The sequence below is a fragment of the Zootoca vivipara genome, chromosome 14, assembly GCF_963506605.1.
Source record: "Zootoca vivipara chromosome 14, rZooViv1.1, whole genome shotgun sequence".
In the NCBI taxonomy this organism is placed as follows: domain Eukaryota; kingdom Metazoa; phylum Chordata; class Lepidosauria; order Squamata; family Lacertidae; genus Zootoca; species Zootoca vivipara.
The window spans coordinates 23,680,381-23,701,141 of record NC_083289.1 but is presented as its reverse complement, the minus strand read 5'-3'; the positions used below and the strand labels follow the sequence as shown (position 1 = coordinate 23,701,141).

The following is a 20,761-nucleotide window of genomic DNA, read 5'->3' as shown; positions in this document are numbered from 1 at the left end:
AACTTAACATCTTCTGATAGTTGAGGGCTCCTTTCTTTCTGGGGGGGGGGGGGAAGGTAATGCATTCATTTTCTCACATGGTAAGGCCCGGTCTCCGTGGGAGAGCACACACTTTGCGTGTAAAAGATCCCATGTTCAAAATCTGGCATCTCCAGGTGTGGTCGGATGTTTCCAGACCCCTGTCTGAAAATCTAGAAGGCCACTTACTGGTCAGTGTATACAGTATTGAGCTAGAGATAGCTTGGCTTGATATTAGATAGTTTCCTATATTGCTATTTTGCCCAGCTGAACTGGGGACAGACCATAGCTCAGTGGTTGAGCATCTGTCTTGGGTGTAAAAGGTTCTAGGTTCAACCCCCAGGAACTCCAGGTAGGGTTGGAAATTCCTTCTGCATGATTGTCTGATCTGGACACATCTCCTCTGGTTGTAGATGGCTTGGGCTCACAGAAGCTTTCATTGAGTTAATAGATCCCATTGCATGGTTTGAGAATGTCTAGCTAACTACCGTATGTGCCGCCTCATCAGATTACGGTGTTTTGTTTTGTTTTAGCCTTCCCTTCCTTAAAGTTTTTGCAGCTGGTTATAATGACATATATTTCTGTTGATGCTCTAAATGTCTCTTTGGCACGAGGGATTGGGCACTGTGGTCCTCCAAATGTTCCTGGGCTACAGCTCCTCACCAGCCCAGCCATCATGGGCCTTCATCAGGGATTATGAAACTTGTGTGCCAAGACCCCATGACGACGGTTGCCATTTTTCAAAAGTTGTTGACCTTTTTTACGCAATTTCCGCTCAGACACTGCTTCTGACTACAGTATTCTGTCTATACCTGGGAATTTCCGGACATATGGCAACCCTACCCATGACCTCACAGTTCTCTTAAGGGTAAATAACCAGACAAGACAACAACATATGGTTTTCTGGGTTCAAATAGGCCACACATTTTATTGGTTACAGATGTGAGCATAGGCATTGGGTGAAGCCAGATTATATCAGATTATATCACTCCAGCCGGTCTGCTGGGAATTCATCTCAGTGTAAACCACCATTAGGGGGAGCCCTATGACCTACCTCAAATAGGTGTACCCCCTGAGGGGTCCCTGTTGGAGGAGTGCTATGGCCCTAGGCATCAGACAGAAGCCACTCCCCCTGGATCCCTTTAACAGGATACCATTAACCAGGGAGGGGCAGGTAGAGGCTACAACCTCTCCTTTAGCCAATACACAGGCTTACCCAATGCCTAATAATAATAATAATTTAATAATAATAATTTATTATTTATACCCCGCCCATCTGGCTGGGTTTCCCCAGCCACTCTGGGCGGCTTCCAACAGAAAAATAAAATAAAATAATCAATTAAACATTAAAAGCCTCCCTAAGCAGGGCTGCCTTCAGATGTCTTCTAAAAGTCTGGTAGTTGTTTTTCTCTTTGACATTTGATGGGAGGGCGTTCCACAGGGCGGGTGCTACTACCGAGAAGGCCCTCTGCCTAGTTCCCTGTAATTTGGCTTCTCGCAAAGAGGGAACCGCCAGAAGGCCCTCGGTGCTGGACCTCAGTGTCCGGGCAGAACGATGGGGGTGGAGACGCTCCTTCGGGTATACTGGACCGAGGCCGTTTAGGGCTTTAAAGGTCAGCACCAACACTTTGAACTGTGCTCGGAAACGTACTGGGAGCCAATGTAGATCTTTCAGGACCGGTGGTTTGTGGTCTCGGCGGCTACTCCCAGTCACCAGTCTAGCTGCCGCATTCTGGATTAGTTGTTGTTTCTGGGTCACCTTCAAAGGTAGCCCCACGTAGAGCGCATTGCAGTAGTCCAAGCGAGAGATAACCAGAGCATGCACCACTCTGGTGAGACAGTCTGCAGGCAGGTAGGGTCTCAACCTGCGTACCAGGTGGAGCTGATAGACAGCTGCCCTGGACACAGAATTGACCTGTGCCTCCATGGACAGCTGTGAGTCCAGAATGACTCCCAGGCTGCACACCTGGTCCTTCAGGGGCACAGTTACCCCATTCAGGACCAGGGAGTCCTCCACACCTGCCTGCCTCCTGTCCCCCACAAACAGTACCTCTGTCTTGTCAGGATTCAATCTCAATATGTTAGCCACCATCCATCCTCCAACCGCCTCCAGGCACTCACACAGGACCTTCACCGCTGTGAGGGACAGAAGCTACAGGCAGGTCCTTCCCATCTTAAGTACCAGCTCGTCGCCCAGCGCAAGTACTAGTGGGGAGGGAGATAGCTCCAGTGGCGACTCAGGAAGTGGTGACCGAGGCTCAGGCAAGGTAGCGGAGCCCATGCCTAGTGTGGGAAGGGAAGTGGGAGGCAAGGGAAGAAGGCCGATCCCGCCGACCCCGGAATTGCGCAGGAAACGACGGGGGCGGAGATTCAGTATCCCAAGACTACTTTGCTGGAAGAAAACGCACGAACCTCCATTCAGAGGTTCTTACCCCTAACTGACAACATGTACATAGCACTGCTCTGCACTGTAAATAATCAGCACTAAATAAAAGCATGAAAAGACAACGCTTTGAGGAGTCGTTACTCTAGAGTAGCCGCTACCGCACCTGTGACAACCGCCTTCACTGGTTCTGATTTGAAAGAGAGGTAGAGCTGGGTATCATCCGCATACTGATGAACACCCAGCCCAAACCCCCTGATGAGCTCTCCCAGCGGCTGCATGTAGATGTTAAAAAGCATGGGGGAGAGGACAGAGCCCTGAGGCGTGAGAGCCCAGGGGTCCGAACACTCATCCCCCACCACCACTTTCTGAACACGGCCCAGAAGGAAGGAGCGGAACCACTGTATGACAGTGCCCCCAGCTCCCAACCCCTCTAGACGGTCCAGAAGGATGTTGTGGTCGATGGTGTCAAAAGCCGCTGAGAGATCCAGCAGAACTAGGAAAGAGCTCTCACCTTTGTCCCTAGCCCACCGGAGATCATCAACCAGTGCGACCAAGGCAGTTTCAGTCCCATGATGAGGCCTGAATCCCGACTGGAAGGGATCCAAATGGTCCGCTTCTTCCAGGCGTGCCTGGAGTTGTTCAGCAACCACCCGCTCATTCATCTTGCCCAAGAATGGAAGATTTGAGACTGGGCGATAGTTGGCCATATTGGCCGCATCTAAAGATGGTTTTTTAAGAAGTGGTTTAATAACCGCCTCTTTCAGCGGGTCTGGAAAGGCTCCCTCATGGAGAGAAGCATTCACCAACCCACGAAGCCCATCGCCCAGCCCTTCCCGGCTCGCTTTTATGAGCCAGGATGGGCAAGGATCAAGGAGACAGGTGGTTGGTTTCACTCGTCCAAGCATCCTGTCCACATCCTCGGAGGTAACAGATTGGAAATGATCCCATGCAACGGGACTAGACGGGGCTCTAGCACTCTCCCGCCCCAGCCCTGCTCCCACGGTGGAGTCTACCTCTTCCCGAATCTGAGCGACTTTATCTGCAAAAAACTTTGCAAAATTGTTGCAGGAGATCATGCGGCCCGTACTGGGCCCCGATGGAGCAGGTGGTTCCACTAAATTGCGCACCACCTGAAAAAGTCTCCTGCTGCTGTTTTCTGCAGATGCAATAGAGGCGGTGAAGAAAGTCTTCTTCGCCGTCGCTACCGCCACTTGGTAGACTTGACGTTGAGCTCTAACCCGTGTCCGGTCAGATTCAGAATGAGTTCTCCACCACCGGCGCTCTAGCCGTCTCAACGATTGTTTCATTGCCCTCAGATCCGTGGAAATCCATGGGGCTGTCCGGGCTCCATGCAATCGGAGAGGGCGCTTTGGAGCCAAACAGTCAATAGCCCTGGTTAACTCCACATTCCAGTGGGCCACCAGGGAATCGGCTGAAAGGCCATCAACATGGGAAAAAACATCCCCTACCACTCTCTGGAAACCATTTGGATCCATTAAGTGGCGGGGGCGGACCATCCAAATAGGCCCCACCTCCCTGCAGAGGGGAAGGGTTGCGGAGGAGTCCAGTTGCACCAGGTAGTGATCTGACCATGGCACTTCTTTAGTTTCGCTTTTACTTAATGTCAGATCACCAACATCCATAGAGGTAAACCCCAGGTCCAAGGTATGTCCACGGCTATGAGTTGGACCCAACTTATTCAGGGACAGCCCCATGGAGGCCATGCTTTCCACGAAGTCCCAAGCAGCCCCTTGTAAGGTCTTGTCGGCATGGATATTAAAATCCCCTACGACAACCAAACTAGGTGTCTCCAGGAGAACGTCCGCCACAACCTGAAGCAGCTCGTACAGGGAATCCTTGGTGCAGCGGGGAGGTCAGTACACCAGAAGGAATCCTGTACTGCCCCTATTGCCCAACTTCCAGAACATACACTCAGAGAACTGGGTCTTCCCAATAGGACGCCTGGTGCAAACTAATGACTTCCTAAAAATCACTGCAACCCCCCCTCCCCGCCCACAAGGCCTGGGTTGCTGTGCGTAAGAGAAACCTGGTGGACAAGCAGTAGCTAAAACAGGCCCATCTGCTTCATCCACCCAAGTCTCTGTTACACATGCCAGGTCAAGTCCTCCATCCACGATCAAGTCATGGATGGCAGTTGTCTTGTGAATCATTGACCTGGCAATTGCACAGCAGCACCTTCAGGTCGTGTGGGTATCCCTTGCTGATTCCAGTATCCATCCGGCATAGCTGCCAAGTTATCCCTTTTTTTAAGGGAAATTCCCTTATGCTGAATAGGCTTCCTCGCGAGAAAAGGGAAAACTTGGCAGCTATGCCATCCGGTCAGGACCAGACCTGGAGGCAGGGATAGTCTTCAAACGACGACTAAGCCTGCCTCCTCGGTAATGACATGGTCTGATCTTAGCATAACTCCTCCTCCTACCCATGATCACTGAGATCGGTTGTCCCAGTGCATCCCCCACTGTGGAACCTGCCCCAGCCATTTTGTTGGCTGGGACCCACTCCCAGGCAGCCCTGACCCCTCCCCTTAAAATCAAATTAAAACATATACAAAAAACAAACAAAACAATAAAACAATAAAAACCAAAAACAGTAAAAGTTACAAACACATCAAAATTAAACGACTAAGCAGCAGCAGCAGCAATGTCCTGAGGCCTCCTCGGAGCCTTATGAGCCGTGGTGGAGGCCCAAGATGGAGAATGGGCTTCAGGGGGGAGCGGTCCTCCCCAGTACTCACAGGCAGAGCAGCAGCAGCCACTAACCACCGGTCGAGCCAAAACTGACACCACCAAATCCTTCACACCTACAACCAACCCTTGACACCATCCACAATGTTATTTAACCAAAATTCACTGTCCAATTCAGACAGGTGTACCCCAGCGTTGCGTTAGAAGGCCCCCTGGTGAAAGGTTGCCGTTTAGGAGTTGCACCTTTTGTGGAACTGCACGGTTGGCCTTCTTTTTTTCCCCCCCTCTCTTGATGCCTGCCGGGTCGGGGATCTCACGCCGATATCGCCTTTCCAGCTGATGGGACCAAACAATGGTTATGCTTGGATGCAAGGCTAGGAGTCTTTCAAAGTCCTCTTTACAGTGGAACCTCAGTTTATGAACACCTCGGTTTACGAATTTTTGGTTTACGAACGCCGCGGACCCATCTGGAACAGATTAATTCACTTTCCATTACTTTCAATGGGAAAGTTCGCTTCAGTTTATGAACACTTCAGTTTATGAACAGACTTCCACAACCAATTACACCCATGCTTCGGGTTAAGTACGCTTCGGGTTGAGTACTCCACGGACCCGTCTGGAATGGATTAATCCACTTTCCATTACTTTCAATGGGAAAGTTCGCTTCAGTTTATGAACAGACTTCTGGAACCAATTGTGTTCATAAACCGAGGTACCACTGTAATGCTCCATGTGAGGTCAATGCCTTTCCTTAGACCCAGGTCATTTTCTCCAAGCTGGATGAAAGAAAGGGGTTCCAATACTTCACAATTGCACAGTGCACTGAGTTTGGGGACTGCACCAGTAAATCAGTCATGGAACTTGTGGTAGTGTACATGACCTTTCACTAGGGTTGCCAGACTCAATAGAGGACAGGACTTCTGTGCCTTTAATTGCCCTGCTCTCTTTTGAGTCTGGAAACCTTAAAGAGAAACTAGCAGACCCATTGCTTGGAAATTAAACAAAGGGTCTGCTGGTTTCTCTTTAAGGTTTCCAGACTCAAAAGAGAGCAGGACAATTAAAGGCACAGAAGTCCTGTCCTCTATTGAGTCTGGCAACCCTACCTTTCACAGCTGGCCTTACATCAAGGCTTTGACCAAATGCAGACCTGTGGAACACCTTCAGCCTATGCTCTTGGCTGTGTACTGCTGTGTATAATCACTATAAGGCTTTCACCTTGGAGTTAATACTTTTTGGTGATTCATCAATAAACACCCAAAGAGAGTCTAGTTGCCTTTCCTACAGCACAATGCCTGGTAGCATCTTCTTCTTTTTTAACAGCTTTTGAGAACTCCCATCATGTCAAATCTGGGAAATAATCAAAATAGCTCACCCTCTGGTTATTTTTATCCTCATGATAGATTTATGTAGGATTAAAAATTCTCTTTCCTTTATTTCCTTCCTGATTGCCTGTGAGATTATTTTGTTCCTACACTGGGAGGAATTAGTAATGCAACCTGTTTTGACTGAGAATCTGTTCAGGTCTGAGACAGTCCAACCTACGATTCAAGTCTCTGTAATGCTACAGCTCACTTCATTTCTCCTTATGCTCTGTCCCTCTTCACACCACCCTTAGGAGTCGATGGAAAGGCATTAAGACTGGGTGTTGAAAATCCAGTTTAATCATGGAACTGGAGAAGTCTTCTGTCTGGGGATCATTCAAACAAAAAACGAGAAGGTTACAGAACTTCAGCATCAAAAGGACTAAGAAAAGCTCTTCTAAACTAGTGGAGACCAGGAAAAGGCATCCGTTAGACCGACGTATTAGTACCTCAGTACCGGACATGTTGGACATGGAGACAGTTGTCGAAGAAGGAATGAATTGTTCACGTTCCAAGGCTCTGTCCACTTACTTCCCCAGTGCTTTTTCTGCAACGGAAATGTTCCTTCAGGAGAGCAGCAGCTGTTCCTCAAAACAGACTGGGGAGACGTGGCAGTGGAACCAGCAGGAGACTGTGCGCTTGGAAATTGGAGTTGAGGAACCCGTTGCTTGTGGACCACAGTTGGATGTGAAACGGAAATCCAGTGAAGATCTCTTTGAATTATTGAAAAGAAGCAGTTTTGGCAGTGACCTTGCAGAAGATGTTCTTGAGGTAATGTGTCTGGGGGTTGACCAATGTCAGTGGGCTGGTTTAGACCTGATGCTAGAGGAAAGGGGGACTTTTTGCCCTGTGTGCTACATTCCCTCAAGATTGTGTAGAGAAGGTCAGTTGGTGAGCCACCAAAGGGGATTAAAGCATTTATATGCTATAAATATACATATAATATAGTATAATATATATTATTAATATATTATTAATATAAATAATAATATATTAATATAAACATACATATTAGTACTGTACAACAAGCATATTACTAGGGGTGGGGAAGAAAGTAAATTCAGTTTGCATTTAAAAATGAATTTATCTACTGTAATTCACACTTTCTAAAACAGTATGCAAACTGAAACACAGCAGTCATTTGAAATTCATCCTTTTCCAAAATTTGCAATGCAATTTGCCAACCAAGTAATGTATCAAAAAATTGCATATACTGGGATTATGTCACCACAAAAATGCATGTGTTGATGAAAATAACATATAAAATTGCATTATTTTTAGGGGAAATCGTATGCAAAAATGTGTGTGTTAAATATCCCACTAACATGCTGATGAAATTTCATGAGGGTTCTCTCATTACAAACTGACATGGAAGTGTGGAGAAATGAACTTAAAAATGGAAAGATTAGAAAGCAAAACTGACATAGTCACTCATCCTTACACATTACATGGTCAACAAATCCCCTTCCAATCCCCGACATTTCCCCTCCAAATCCTCGTATTGGTAGGGGAAATGTCACCATTCTTTGAACCTAGGATTTTGGGGCTCCTTTAGTTGGAAAGAATGCGCCACCAGAGCACTGGCCCAGATCTGACACCAGCTGCCTGGTGATCCAGTTTGTGGGATGGAGTGTTTGGTTGCCCTTCCCCTTTACCTTGTGGAAGTGTGAGATAGTTCATAGGCCTGTATACACAATTGCCCGGTGGTTATCCATTCACCCTACAAACAGCAGCAACAACAGTAAATGCAGAAGGCCCTGGGTTCAATCCCTGACACCTCCAGGTAGGCCTGGGATTATCTCCTGTTTGAAACCCCCAAAAGACACTGCTAGTCAGTGTGGACAACAGATGAACCAATAGTCCAATAAGGCAGGCTCTAATGCTCCCGTTTACTTCAACCCTTCATTCAGAATCATGAGGACTGGAACCTTGGGAAAGTGCCGCAGCTTAGTGGTGGAGTATTTGGTTTGCACAGAGAAGGGTCTCAGGCTTAAACCTCAGTATCTCCAGGGAGGGGTTGGGATGTCCTTCACTTGAAACCCTGGAGAGCTGCTGCTAATCAGTGTAGACCAGGCATCCCCAAACTGCGGCCCTCCAGATGTTTTGGCCTACAACTCCCATGATCCCTAGCTAACAGGACCAGTGTTCAGGGATGATGGGAACTGTGGTCCAAAACATCTGGAGGGCCGCAGTTTGGGGATGCCTGGTGTAGACCATACTGAGATATCTAGACCAAGTAATGTGGCTTGCATGATTATGCAGTTTGCACCATAGTGTGTATGGGCTCAGAGCACCAGGCTTGACACATTATGTATGTGAATGATGAGGGAAAGCATGTGACTTGGTCTGCCATCCAGCAACATTCCTCAACTTTCTCAAAGATAAGCCCTCCCCTCTTGCACCTTTCGCTTTTCTTTCTTTTTTTGCACTGGAATGGAACTTCGTCGCTGAAGGATTGAGCAACAATACAATGCAATGTCAATACAACCTCTGTTCTATTCTTTTCATAGCGTTCGTATGGGGGAAGTTCTATCCTTGACTCCTCCAGCTCTTCTCAGCTGTTTGAGGAGCAGTCGGTGAGTGATACATTTATTTATTTTTTTAAAAAAGAATGCCAGCCTGTAAGCTGCAAATACCAGGTGCAGATCCTCTGAAGCTTGTGTTAATAGAAATCACTTTTGTGGAATTTGGCAATGGGCATTGCATAACAGCAAGGAATGTGGAAGAATTGTGGTGCAGTTAATAGTTCTCAAGGCAGGTGGAGGTGGGTTGGGTTCACCTCAACCTAATGGGAAAGGCTATGGCTCAGTTCCAGAGCATCTGATTTGCATGTAGAAGATCTGATTCAATTCTGGCATCTCTAGGTAGGGCTAGAAAAGTCCCCTGTCTGAAATCTTGGAGAAAAATAATATTGAGCTGGATGGACTTTGACTCGGTATGTTCCTTGTGTTCTCCCTTCTGTAAGACTGGATCCCTGTGTTACTCTCATGTTGCCTCCTGCACAGAAGTAACCTTGTCTTCAGCACTAGTCCCCAATGGTGTGGTGACTTGCTCTGTAATCTGCTTTGGATGCACTGTGACCTAACAGAAAGGTGGGGAACATTTTTTCAGCCCAGGGGTTACATGTCCTTCCAGAGGACACACACGGGCAGGTAAAAGTAGGTGGAGCAATAAACATGACCCTTACCTTAGTTGGTTATACAGTCTTCCAGGTTAGGCTGAGAGGTGGTGGTTGGCCTAAGACAGGGTTCCTCAACCTCGGGCCTCTAGATGTTTTTGGCCTACAACTCGCATGCTCTGGCGAACCAGAGCAACGCATGGAAACACTGTTTACCTTCCTGCCAGAGTGGTACCTATTTATCTACTTGCACTTTGATGTGCTTTCAAACTGCTAGGTTGGCAGGAGCAGGGACCGAGCAACGGGAGCTCACCCCGTCGTGGGGATTCGAACCACCGACCTTCTGATCGGCAAGCCCTAGGCTCTGTGGTTTAGACCACAGCGCCACCCGCGTCTCTTGTCATGAGCAATAGCATTGTGAATAAGAAAATGATCCCAAGGGAACAAGAAAAAGAGCCTGAAGACAGAGTGATAGCAAATAAAATTGCCTGAGCACACAAGTGATGGCCTTGGATGACGACCTTAATGCCTAGGCAAGACACATTGTGTTATCTCTACTTTTAGTGGTCTTTCATCTGGTCCAAGCTTTTAGATTCCTAGAATTGTGATAGGGTGGATCTGTGTTTAGTACCGGTATATGAGAAGTGAAACTGATGTATACCTTTCCCTTTGAAACTTTCCCCACAGATGCTTGAGGAAGGAAGCCATGGTTTGAGCAAATTGCCCACCACATTTGCATATCTGTTAACAATACATCTGAAGGAAGGCAGAAACCTGGTCATCAGGGATCGCTGTGGTGAGTCAGTCTCTTGCTATATGTACAGTGCTCCTTCTCCCTCCTCCTCCTCCTCCTCCTCCTCCTCCTCCTCCTCCTCCTCCTCCTCCTCCTCCTCCTCCTCCTCCTCCTCCTCCTCCTCCTCCTCCTCCTCTTCCCTCCTCCTCCTCCTCTTCTGTACAGATAATTAGAGTGGTGCTTTAGCGGAGAGGGTAATTTTGCAACTTGCTGTGCACCTGAGGGTTGGGTCTTATCCACATGTTATGATTTCTTGTGCACATGATGGGATTTTGCACGGAAATTCTTTCTTTGTATCAATTATTCCATCACTGGCCATGAAGTACTTTTTCTGCTTTCTAACTTCATAGTTTCAAGCCTTTCTTTGCTGCCACAAGAGCTACAAAATTGCTGCTGAAACAAAACAAAACAGAAGGGGAACAGTTCTCAAAATCTCAATGCTTCTGCCCAGTACTAAATTTTGCATTCATGGAGTAGTCACATGAAGTTGTCAGAGAGTGAGCTGGGATAATGGCTGAAAACTATTGAGGGAACCTGGGGCCCTCCAGCTGTGGTTGAGGCAGGATCTACGTTTGTAAGGAAATACTAAGCTTTTACTTTGCAAAATCTACTTTATATGTGACAGTATCCACAGGACACAAAATCTGTGTCTGTTTTGGTGGTGCCCTCTTGTGGATGTTTTTCCATGCTGCAGGAAAGACTTGCAATGCTTTAAGCGTTGCAAGACAGCAGTGAAAAGACTGTTCACCTGCAAATCTGTATGCACATATTTGCACAATTCTTGTGAAGGAATTTCAGCTGTTTCATAAACTGGCAAAGTGTGCTCTGTATGTGGCAATTTCTGTCGGGAAAATGTATTTATATATTTATCTTAAAGCCTTTCCAAACCCCTTAATGTTTTTAAAATATGTACAGTATACAAACCAGTATCCAGTGTAGCCTAAAATCAACAAAACAGTATAAAGACATAAAAACAAATGAAACAGATCTAGGGAATTCATGCATATAAATCAGGGTCGAATTTTATGGTAAACAGGGAAAGCCTGGACAAAAAGGATAAGTCTTTTCAAGATGTGTGAAGCAACTAATGGGGTGACGGCAGTAAATGTATGTTTTCTGATCACCACCCTGTGATATTCTGTAGAGTGTGGCACCACAAGTAGAATTTCTCCAGGTGATCTAAGTCAGGGGTCAGCAAACTTTTTCTTTTTTTTTTTTTAAATACATTTTATTCCGATTTTCCAAATTCAACAAATTAACAAAACCAATCTTTTATACAAAATCTTATATTCACATCTTTTACCTTGCTCCGCCGAGCTATGACTTCCCCCCCTCCCTTCATGCGGTTTTCTTGTTAATTCCCTTTTTTGCAGTTCCTTTTTTAACATATTGGTCAATTCGTAAGGTTTATTTTAATCCTGCGAGAGTTTTTAATGATCTACAGTTTTTCTCCATATAGTCCACATATTTACTCCAGTCCTTTTGAAACCTTGTCTCCCCCTGGTCACGAATCTTGCATGTCAATCTAGCAAGTTCAGCATAGTCCATCATTTTTATCTGCCACTCCACAATTGTAGGTAATTCCTGTAGTTTCCATTTTTGGGCTAACAAAGTCCTAGCCGCGGTTGTTGCATACATAAACAGTGTTTGATCTTCTTTTCTAATCTCTCCTCCTATTATTCCTAACAAAAATGCTTCTGGTTTTTTTGGGAAGGTATATCTAAACATCTTTTTCAATTCATTATATAAACTTTCCCAAAATCTTTTAACTTTTTCGCATGTCCACCACATATGATAAAATTCACCATCTTTCTCTTTACATTTCCAGCAACTTTTATCACTCATTCTATACATTTTAGCTAACTTAACTGGAGTTAAATACCATCTGTACATCATCTTATATACATTTTCTTTCAAGGCAGTACATGCTGTAAATCTTAAAGTTTGATTCCATAGTTTCAACCACGCATCATATTCAATATTATGCCCCAAATCTTTTGCCCATTTAATCATCACTTCTTTTGTCAACTCATCTTTTGTATACCACTCCAACAACAGATCATACATCTTTGTCAAAAGCTTTGTTTTGCCTTCTAGCACTTCTATTTGAAATTTGGATCTTTTATCCTCAAAACCTATTTTTCTATCTTCTTTAAGCACATCATTTATTTGATGGTATTCTATCCATCCTGTTAACACTCCTTTAATGTCCTCAAAAGGTTTTAAACTCCATCCTTTTTCAGTTTTCGTCAAGATTTCCTCATACGTGGCCCGCCTCTTTTCCATATTTACTTTCTTAACTGTTAATACCTCTGCTGGTGAGACCCACCAGGGTGTTTTAGTCTCTAACAGCCTTTTATTTCTTTCCCACACCTCGTACAGAGATCTTCTTATCACATGATTCGTAAACCCGGTATGTGATTTCTTTTTGTCATAACATAAATATGCATGCCATCCAAATCTATTGTTAAAACCTTCCAAATCTAACAAGTCCGTATTCTCTAGAGTTATCCATTCTTTTATCCAACAGATACAGGACGCTTCGTAATAAAGTCTCAAGTCTGGCAGGGCGAATCCACCTCTTTCTTTCTTATCTACCAAAATCTTATGTTTTATTCTAGGTTTTCTCCCCTGCCAGACAAATCTTGATAAAATCTTTTGCCACTCTTGGAATTGCCTCGTACCTTTAACCACAGGTATAGTTTGAAATAGGAATAACATCTTAGGTAATACATTCATTTTTATTGTTGCAATTCTTCCTAAGAATGACATTTTCATATTAGTCCATCTTTCCAGGTCTTTCTTTATTTCCTTCCATACTTGTTCGTAATTATCACTGTAAAGATTAATATTCTTTGCTGTCATCCATATTCCCAAATATTTTACCTTTTTAGCCACGTCGAGTCCATGTTTTAACTGTAATTCCTGTTTTTCTTCTTTCGACATATTCATTGCCATAACCTTGGTTTTTTGTCTATTTAATTTGAATCCTGCCAATTGACCAAATTTCTCCATTACTTCTATAGCTTCTGCAACACTTTCCTTTGGATTTTCCAATGTTAAAACTAAATCATCTGCGAAGGCTTTCACTTTAAATTGCTTTGCACCTACCTTAATACCTCTAATTGTAGATAGGTCTCTTAATCTGATCAATAATATTTCCAGGACCATGATGAACAATAACGGTGATAAAGGGCAACCCTGTCTAGTTCCTTTTGTGATTTCAAAATATTCTGTTAGGGTGTTATTAATTATCAATCTTGCCTTTTGCTCTGAATAGATCGCCTCGATCCCATTCACGAATGTATTCTTCCCAACCATTGATTCCAAATTCCTCTTCATGAATTGCCAAGATATATTGTCAAAAGCTTTCTCAGCATCTACAAACATCAAGACAGCTGGTTTATCTATCTTGGTCTCCAGATATTCTATTACATCTATTATGTGTCTTACATTATCCTTTAGCTGTCTACCAGGAAGAAAACCAGCCTGATCCTTATGTATTATTTGATTTAAAACTTCTTTCAATCTCTTGGACATTATATCTGCAAAGAGTTTGTAATCATTATTCAATAATGAGATTGGTCTATAATTTTTGACTTCTAAGCCATCCGTATCCGGCTTTGGGATCAATGTTATGTATGCCTCTTTCCATGTATTTGGGATCTTTCCCCCCAACAGAATATCATTCATCATTTCCTCTAAAACTGGAACCAACAGTTCATTCAGTACTTTATAATATTTCGCCGTTAAACCATCTGGTCCTGGTGCTTTACCTTGTTTCATTCTCCCTATTGCTTGTTGTAATTCTTGTGTCGTTATCCTGTTATTTAGCCTTTTCCTCTCTTCTTCTGGAATTGGTTTCAATCCATATTTTCCTAGATACTCACTGATCTTCTTCTCATCTTCTTTCTTTTTGCAATACAAATCCTTATAGAATTTTTGAAAGGTTTTCTTAATCTCCTTTGAATCTTCCGTCGTTCCTCCCTCTGTTTTAATCTTAGTTATTATGTTCTGATTTTGACGTTTCCTTAACTGCCAAGCCAACAGTTTTCCTGTTTTATTCGCCGATTCGAAATTTCTTTGTCTCATTTGTTTTATTTTCCACTCAATCTCCTGATTGATCAACATGGAGAATTGTGTCTGTAACATCTTTATATTATTCTTTATTTGCTGATTCTCGGGTTTATCAATCAGGTTCTTCTCATTTTCCATGAGACATTTCAAAATTTCTTCTTTCTTCCTTTCTTTCTTTCGTTTCAGAAAACTGTTTTGCTGTATTAGAAAGCCTCTCATCACTGCTTTACTTGCATCCCATACCATATCCAGTCCGGTATCCTTGTATAAATTCCAATGAAAATAGTCTTTCAGGGTCTTCTTAGCTTTCGAGACCACCTCTTTATCATCAAATAAATCTTCGTTCATTCTCCACCTGAAGGGCTTTTGGTCTTTGTTTTTCAATTCCATGAATATAGAGTTATGGTCTGACAGTGTACGTGGTATTATCTCTGTTTTACTCACCCTGGGCACTAGTTCCTTGGAGATCCACATGTTATCTATCCTTCCCGAACTCTGATTTGGTTCTGAGAAGAATGTAAATTGTTTAGTTGTAGGGTGCCTCAGTCTCCAAATATCCACTAGACCCAGGTTTTCTACTAGTTCAAAGAAGGATTTTGGTAATTTACCTTCATTCTTCCTTTTCTTGGTCCTATCCAATTCTGGCACTGTCACTCCATTGAAATCGCCCATAAGCATTATCTTTTGATCCATATATTCAGTCAACCTTTCCTCCAGATTCTTGTAGAATTCAGCCTTATTTTCATTCGGTGCATAGATTCCCACCACTAACATTTTTTCTCCCTCAATCGATATTTGAGCCGCGATTATTCTTCCTTCTTCATCTTTAAAAATCAATTTCGGATCTAATTTCTCCTTTATATACAAGACCACTCCTCTCTTTTTCTTTTCCATCGAACTTATAAACTCTTTACCCAACCTTTTATTTTTAAGAATATAACTATGTTTTTTTGCCACATGTGTTTCCTGAAGACAAATTATATCCAAATTCTTCTTCTTCAAAACATGATCAATTTTATTCCTTTTAGTCTTATTATTCAAGCCATTCACGTTCCAGGAATGTAACTTCAATGCCATTTTACTTCCTACTATCAGGAAGAGCAGAAAATTATTTTACTAAACTTGGTCGGGTTCTTTATTTAAATCCTTATCTTCTTCTTCTTCTTCCTCTCTCTCTGACTCTTGATCTTGGTCTTCTTCCTCTGCCTTTTCTTCTTCTTCCTCTCTTCTCTTTCTCCTCCTTCTTTGTGGTCTTGGGTCTTCTTCCTCTTCCGCTGTTACTTCTGCCAGAACAGCTAGTTCTGGGTCCAACTCTCCCAAAAATTTTTCGTACTTCCTCAAGAATTTTCCGATATCCTGTATACTTGTCAGCACATGTCTCTTCTCCTTATAATGAAACATCATTCCTTCGGGGTATTCCCATCTATGTTGAATTCCATTTCTCTTAAGCAAGGCCACCATTGCTTTATAATTGTCGCGTTTTTTCAAAAATCTTCCTGGTATCTCTTTAAACACAATTATAGGCTTACCACTGATGATTAGCTTGTTGGTGAAACTCAGTCTTAAAATCTCATTTTTCATCTCCATTGTATTGAATATCACCACACAATCACCAGGTGCTTTCCTTGCTTTGGCCTTTGCAGATTTCACCTTAATTCTAAATACATTTACAATTGTCTGACTCACTTCTTCATCTGTTTTTCCCATCCATTTTGCCAATTCAGCAATTATTCTCGATTTGATATCTTCTCCCGTTTCTTCAGGAATACCCCTCAATTTCAGATTCAACTGTCTTTGTTTCATTTCTATCAATGCCAAATTGTCAAGCATTTGTTCATGTGCCTTATCCAGTTTTTTCACTTTGTCTTTCACTTTATCCGTTTCCTTTTTAACCTCTTTTACTTCTTTTTGTGTCTTCTTAATTGAATCTTCCATTGTTTTGGATCTCACTGACAGATCTTTTATCTGAGTCGAAAGCTCTCCCACCGCTCCTTCAATCTTCTTGTCAATCTCTCCCAATTTCTTATCCATTCGCTGTTCACTATGTTTAAATTCATCTTTGATTTTTTGCCATAAAGCTTCTAGATCTTTAACTTCTTCTTGTTTAGAGCCTCTTCTGTCTTTCGGTGTGCTTGCCGGCTTCTTTTCCTCTTTACCTGCCATTTTTATTCAGGAGGGAAACAAAAACAAACAAACAAAAAAAAAAGCAAAGAAAATCCCCCTTCTCACCACTAGAGGGTACTGCTCAAAATCCCAAGTTCCTGCAATACCCAATTTACCCCCAGATGGCGCTATACTTTGTCCCAACTCCTGAGTATGTATATTCCCTTCTCCACCACTGGGTGGTATACTATCAATTCTCAGTCCTCTTTCAGTACTTTTCCACTCTCAGTACATAGAAGGATTGCAGATTGCAATTCCCCTTAACTCAGTCCCTCCTTAATAAGCTCCTTTCCGCTTCTTACTCAATTGAGTTCACCTTTAATTTCAAAGACCTAAAACAAAGAAGCCAAGTCCCGCAACTCTTCAGCCACTTGCAGGCTTAATCCACATATAGAATCCAATGAGACCCAAAACAAGTTAAAAGCTTCAGCCACTTGCAGGCTTAATCCAATTAGGGATAGTAAAGACCCCAGATCTGCATTTCTAAAGCTGTAAATCCCCCTCTTCAGCCTCTTGATGGCTCAATCCAAGATCGGCCCCCCCTTCAGAGCTCAAAGTTAGTGTAGGAATGCTCTACTTATAATTGTTTTAGAGGTCAGCCTTCTCCTCCCCCTTCTTCAATGCTGCAGCAATATTTAAACAGCTTTCAAACAACTCAAAGCCGATCGTATTTTCTGGGCTAGAGCACAGATAATACACAGTATCTAATTAGGGAGAGTAGAGACCCCAGGTCAACACTTCTAAAGTTGTAAATCCCCCTCTTCAGCCTCTTGATGGCTCAATCCAAGATTGGCCCCCCCTTCAGAGCTCAAAGTTAGTGTGAAGATACTCTAGTCGTAATTGTTTTAGAAGTCAGCCTTCTCCTCCCCCTCCTTCAATGCTACAGTGGTGTTAAAACAGCCGATCGTATTTTCTGGGCTAAAGCACAGATGATACACAGTATCTAATTAGGAAGAGTAAAGACCCAAGATCTGCATTTCTAAAGCTGTAAATCCCTCTCTTCAGCCTCTTGATGGCTCAATCCAAAATCGGCCCCCCTTCAAAGCTCGAAGTTAGTGTGGAAATACTCTACTCGTAATTGTTTTAAAAGTCAGCCTTCTCTTCCCCCTGCTTCAGTGCTGTAGCAATATTAAAACAGCTTTCAGGCAGATCAAAGCCGATCGTATTTTCTGGGCTAGAGCGCAGATAATACAAAGTATCTAGATCACTTGCAGATCCACCACCAAGATAGAGACAAAGTATCAATATAGAGTCTTTAGGTAATTCTTTTCACCCCTCAAAACTTGCCTTGTTACAAAATAAACAAGGACTTCTGCAAAACTCACTCCGCAGGCAGACAGTTTCACTTTCCATAGCTCAGCTCCTCCGATTTTCTTACTGCGCCATTTTCTCCCGCTGCTGGGACGGGCCCCGTTTTTGCGCCCCACAGCTTCACAAATCCGATCTCTAATCAGTAACCAATTATCTCCTCCGTCTTTTGACACGGATTGTTTATAATTTAAGAGAACTTGCTGCTTACCATCGGAAGCCAGAGACTGCGCTTAACGGAGCCAGTGGTCTCTCCCCTTTCGCGCCCGCAGCTCAATCCCACGCCCGGTTCCCAGGCTATAAAAACCTAGAAAAACCAGGCGTAGGAGGGCACGCTGGGCACAGCTGGGTGCCACGACCCTCAGGGTAACCCCCCCTGAGGTTTTAGAAGTCCGCAGAGCCTTTGCGTGACTTCAAAGCGCTCCGTTAAGCTCGAGATTCCCCGAGAGGCTATCTCGCACTTCCTTTGATGTCCGCAGCTCGCCGGAAGCCCAGGGGTCAGCAAACTTTTTCAGCAGGGGGCTGGTCCACTGTCCCTCAAACCTTGTGGGGGGCTGGACTATATTCTGAAAAAAAATGAACGAATTCCTACGCCCCACAAATAACCCAGAGATGCATTTTAAATAAAAGGACACATTCTACTCATGTTAAAACACAATGATTCCCAGACCATCTGCTGGGCGGATTTAGAAGACATTTGGGCCGGATCTGGCCCCCGGGCCTTAGTTTGCCTATCCATGATGTAAGTGATCTTGCAGGTCTATAGAGGGGCAGGTGATCTTTTAGGTAACCTAGTCTCAATTTGCTCAGGACTTTATAGTTGTTGTTGTTGTTGTTGTTGTTGTTGTTGTTGTTGTTGTTGTTGTTGTTGTTGTTGTTGTTGTTGTTGTTGTTATAGCTACTGCTGTGTTTAAGTGGCACACACACTTCTTCCTCCTATTTTATCCTCAGAACAACCCTATGAGGTAGGTTAGGCTAAGAGGTAGGGACACACCTCAAGTCACTCCATGAGCTTCATAGCTGCTTGGGGATTTGAACCCTGGTCTCCCAGGTCCTGGCCCAGCGCTTTTAACCACCATGCCACACTACAGCCATGGCTTTGTAGCTGATTGGCAGGGAGTGCCGTTCTCCAAGCACAGCTATAATATCTGCATGTCCTGGTGCTCCACTCAACAACTCGGTTGCAGAGTTCTACACCAGCTACAGCTCCTGGACCAGACTCAAGGGAAGCCCTACACAGAGTGTATTACAGTAGTCCATTCCCTGTCCTGGAAAGGTGTAGTTGGTGTTTCAACCTAATCTAATAATAGGCCCTCCTCACCACAGAAGTCGCATAAGCCTACAGTGACAAAAGTTGTACCTAGGAGCACCCACAACCTGTGCACCTGTTTCTTCAGAGACAGGTGAACTCCCAGATCTGGGAACCCCTTACCCACAAAGATTCCATCTGGCCTCAGTTTATTGGCCTTCATCCAGGCACTGGTCTCTTCTGATTCAGATGTAACCATGAAAATAGAGCATACAGATGCCCAAATCTCCTAAAGAGTGCTTCCAGTGGTTTAATGCAAAATGGCATCCGGGGGGAGGGGAAGGGTTAACTCATTCTCTTCCACTGCTATAGTTGTGACAGGATCATGGGCTCTTCTGGTCATCGTGTCTCATTGGACATCAAGATGAGTTGTTTTGCAGACACCTATACAATTCAAGCACCCAGAAAATTAAACAGAAAGGCAGTTACTTATTCTCAGGCTTTCAGTGATTGCCACAGCGGCAAGCAGGCAAGAATTTGCCCCAAGGACTAATTCACACATAATAGTTACAGGTAGGTAACTGTGTTGGTCTGACGTAGTAAAATAAATAAATAAATAAAAATCCTTCCAGTAGCATCTTAGAGACCAGCTAAGTTTGTCATAGGTATGAGCTTTCTGAAGAAGTGTGCATGCACACGAAAGCTCATACCTATGACAAACTTAGTTGGTCTCTAAGGTGCTACTGGAAGGATTTTTTAAAAATTTTGTTTTCACACATAATAGTTTTAGATACATAGATAAGAATGAAAAAGCAAAGTCATGCACCGACAGGAAGACTTGTCGATGGGTTTGTGCTTGCCGCTTTTGCTGTGTGAAATGGCTCTTGACCCCATTGACTAGTGGTATATGCACAAACAAATCTTCGACCACCGCAGCAGTGTTAGACTTGGTTTGGGTCATCTGGTGCTATTTTGTACCCTGTGTAACCTTTCTGCAGAGATCCAGACAGCCCATATCTCCAGCAGCATGTGCACATTTCCAAATTTGTGGAGGACAAGGCTATCCATGTTACTAGCCACAACGGTTATTTTCTATTTGTACTGTCTGAGTCATTATGCCTCTCAGTGCCAGTTGCTGGAAATCACAGGTGGAAATTGGAGTTCTTGGGACAATCCAAAAATAAACGAAAAATGACAAAAACTCGGGCCAAAACGGATAGTTTCAAAAAGGATAATTTCAAAAAGTCTACACAAAGTTTTATTCAGGATAAATTTCAGTAAACATCAACATCAGGACAAGGCCCTGTTTCGATTATTCTTCATCAGCAAACTTCAAGGCAAACATACATGGTACACTTAGATTTTATTAACTTTTGCCTTTTTTATCCCCCCCCCAATGGTATTTACACTGATTTCAGGACACACCTACAACAGTGAGAAACTCCAGGAAAGTTCAGAGGCAGTTCTCCTTTTAAGTGCTAGAGGGCAGCAGTAACCATTTAAAACACCCTACCTGCCTCTAATTTGAGAAACATTAAATGCCATTTGGATTGTACAGGCAGTGCATTTGTGATGCTAGGAAG

At 43.7% G+C, this 20,761-nt stretch overlaps 1 protein-coding gene across 6 annotated transcripts in view; it reads left to right on the top strand.

The window, feature by feature from the left end:
- Window positions 1-20,761, top strand: part of MCTP2 (multiple C2 and transmembrane domain containing 2) — a 130,145-nt gene that overhangs the window by 16,711 nt on the left and 92,673 nt on the right. For all 6 annotated transcript variants that reach the window (XM_035130470.2, XM_060282414.1, XM_060282416.1 and 3 more), the window contains 3 exons: window positions 6,725-7,241; window positions 8,981-9,046; window positions 10,276-10,384. In XM_035130470.2, the coding sequence (XP_034986361.1) occupies window positions 6,774-7,241; window positions 8,981-9,046; window positions 10,276-10,384 (643 nt within the window). In that variant the 5' untranslated portion in view covers window positions 6,725-6,773. The remainder of the gene's footprint in view (window positions 1-6,724; window positions 7,242-8,980; window positions 9,047-10,275; window positions 10,385-20,761) is intronic.